The 2,500-nt window shown below is 36.0% G+C and overlaps 1 protein-coding gene across 3 annotated transcripts in view; it reads right to left on the reverse strand.

Annotated features, from left to right (window-relative positions):
- Positions 1–2,500, reverse strand: part of LOC113828203 (nicotinamide phosphoribosyltransferase) — a 51,096-nt gene that overhangs the window by 6,393 nt on the left and 42,203 nt on the right. For all 3 annotated transcript variants that reach the window (XM_070140996.1, XM_070140993.1, XM_070140994.1), the window contains exons 9-11: positions 2,286–2,400; positions 1,916–1,998; positions 1,508–1,693 (exon numbers count right to left, since the gene is read on the reverse strand). In XM_070140996.1, the coding sequence (XP_069997097.1) occupies positions 1,508–1,693; positions 1,916–1,998; positions 2,286–2,400 (384 nt within the window). The remainder of the gene's footprint in view (positions 1–1,507; positions 1,694–1,915; positions 1,999–2,285; positions 2,401–2,500) is intronic.

The following is a 2,500-nucleotide window of genomic DNA, read 5'->3' on the forward strand; positions in this document are numbered from 1 at the left end:
AAAGAATTCTATAACTATGATGAAAAAAATATACTGGCTACAATCTATAGCAAGTATGCAATACTACTTCCAAAAATAGTAGTAGATTTTCCCCCTTATTTTCTGATTCATTACCGATTGGCCCACCTTGCCAAGACGTAGTGACTGAAGTGGTTGTTTGTGGGTCGGCGAAGCAGCGGGTGATGAGAAAGGAGTGTTTTGGGTGAGGGGGGGTGATAAAGGACAGGAGGGGACTGGGGAAAGGGAGGAAGAGCCCATAGCTGATGACTGTGCTTTGCGGTAACTACCGAGATTCAACTCAAGTGTAAGTGGATAAGTTGGAGAGCTTGTGTTCTGGTACTGTGCATTTCTGAAATTCTTTCTAGTCTTGGAACAAGCAAACTTTGGTTGATTCTGTGATGATGAAAGGCTGCACTTGTTGCTACTTTTAATATCTCTGTAATTTTCCATTCCTTTCTTTTTTCTATTTTTGCTAGTATTAGATGACATGGTTATAGAACTAGGAGAAACTGCACAAGCCCCATTTACAGTCCTTTTTTTAAGATAAGTTCTTTGTGGGGATAATGTACAGCCAAGCTTTAATGGTGGCACACCAAAGGGCCGTTCAGTCTTGAGGGTCTCACTTATATATGGACAATGATAAGTCACTCTGGCAGCGAGTTCTGGCACCACCCCACACACACACAGGTCCTGTCCCATCGACATGAAAGATAATGCAGGTTATGAACTACAGCTATTAGGCATTTCTTTCTTATATCTTAAAAAATTGTAACTACCATACTATATACAAAGAAAATTAATATAATTCAGGTGAAAATTCCATTCATTCTTCAGTCCATGAAATTTACACAATACAGGTATGACCTGCCTACAAGAACACTTTCTTTTCCAAAACCTAATAACATATACAGACAAACAGAAATCACCATTATTAGAAAAAGAAGACAGCCCACCATAATAAGGCCACTAATTTCTACAACTTCCTAAAACATTATTACTCTTAATCCCTCGCTGATAGGGCTGGCAATGTTACATTCTGACTTTTCAAGGCCAAATTTAAAAGTCTGAGCAAGAGGCATTATATGTTTTCAAGCACTATATGGCATCTTACCACTCAAACCAATAATGAAAGTCTGGTTGTTAGTTGACTTCTGAAAATGGATATGACAAACTATGCCTAACTACCTCTTGTACTTGGTCAGAGCCCCTAAATATCCCCAACTACTTCAACTCCAACCACACAAATGCACAAATATGTCACTATATACCAACTGTTTCCACACAATTTTTGAGTGTTTTTAATTTCTCAAATGAAAATCTTAATTATCTGAGCAGAGAAATAAAGTTGAAAAACAAGAAAAAGAAAGAAAACAATGAAGAAAATGATGAGAAACGGGATTATGATGAGAAAAAGATTTCCCCCCCCCACCCTCTCTCTCCTTTTTGAATCTATATCCCTCGATATTTCCAAAAGTAATTTCTAATAAGCAACATAAAAACTCCTCACCTGTTTCGGATCCCCCTTTCCACCCTCTATGGTCTTGTACTCTCCGTTAACGCAATGCAAAGCCAGGCGGCCTTTCTTACTGGTTTTGCCAATATCAGTGACAGGTGCTTTGAAAACCTCTACACCTTCTCCATTGATTATTGCATAGCTGCACTTGTAGGCACATTTCTGTGTGTCACGGTTTACCTGTCCCAACAAAAAAAACTTTGTTAATTGATTAAAGAAATTTCATGTCAGGCTTTATTGGATCTGGATGTTTCACTGCCATCATGTGAATCAAACATAAACAGACTCGTTGTGAGTTTTTCCAGTCATGTTCATGCCACCTGCTCCTCAAGCCAAATTTCTTCATGAACTGATGGTCAAGCGGGGAAGAAAAAGTCTTATACAAATTAGAAAGATACTTACCTTTTGCAGCAAAGATCCTCCACTGCCAAAAGCGACATTTGCTGCAGACCAGCCATGATTCTTTAAATTTTCTAGAATGCTTCCTGCAGATTAAGATAAACTTTTTGTTAATACCAACACACATTTTACATTAAAAAATATATAGTTCCAATTCAGCATGTATGAATATATATCATAAAAAAAAAAAAAAAAAAAAAAAAAAAAAAAAAATCAATCATTTAACATCAACTAATAATGATATTTATGATGATATCCTGGTGTAATATTTCTTTGCAGGTTTTGAGCACTGTTTCCATAAATATATTTCCAACTACATAGAAAAACTGTGAGCATCATTTTCATACTTATGAATACCTCACCAGTCACATACCTACAGTCGTGTAGGATATACCATCTCCCTGGATCACCCTAATATAAGGAGGAAGAACTTTGAAACCTTTGGAGTTAGTCTCAGTTCCAAACGCTTTTCCTAAAATTTCTAAACACTGAAAGAAAGGAATGTTAATTATGAAGGTCAATTTCTATTCTTTTCTCATATATATATATATATATATATATATATATATATATATATATATATATATA

This window comes from Penaeus vannamei, chromosome 27 (genome assembly GCF_042767895.1).
Source record: "Penaeus vannamei isolate JL-2024 chromosome 27, ASM4276789v1, whole genome shotgun sequence".
Classification (NCBI taxonomy): Eukaryota; Metazoa; Arthropoda; class Malacostraca; order Decapoda; family Penaeidae; genus Penaeus; species Penaeus vannamei.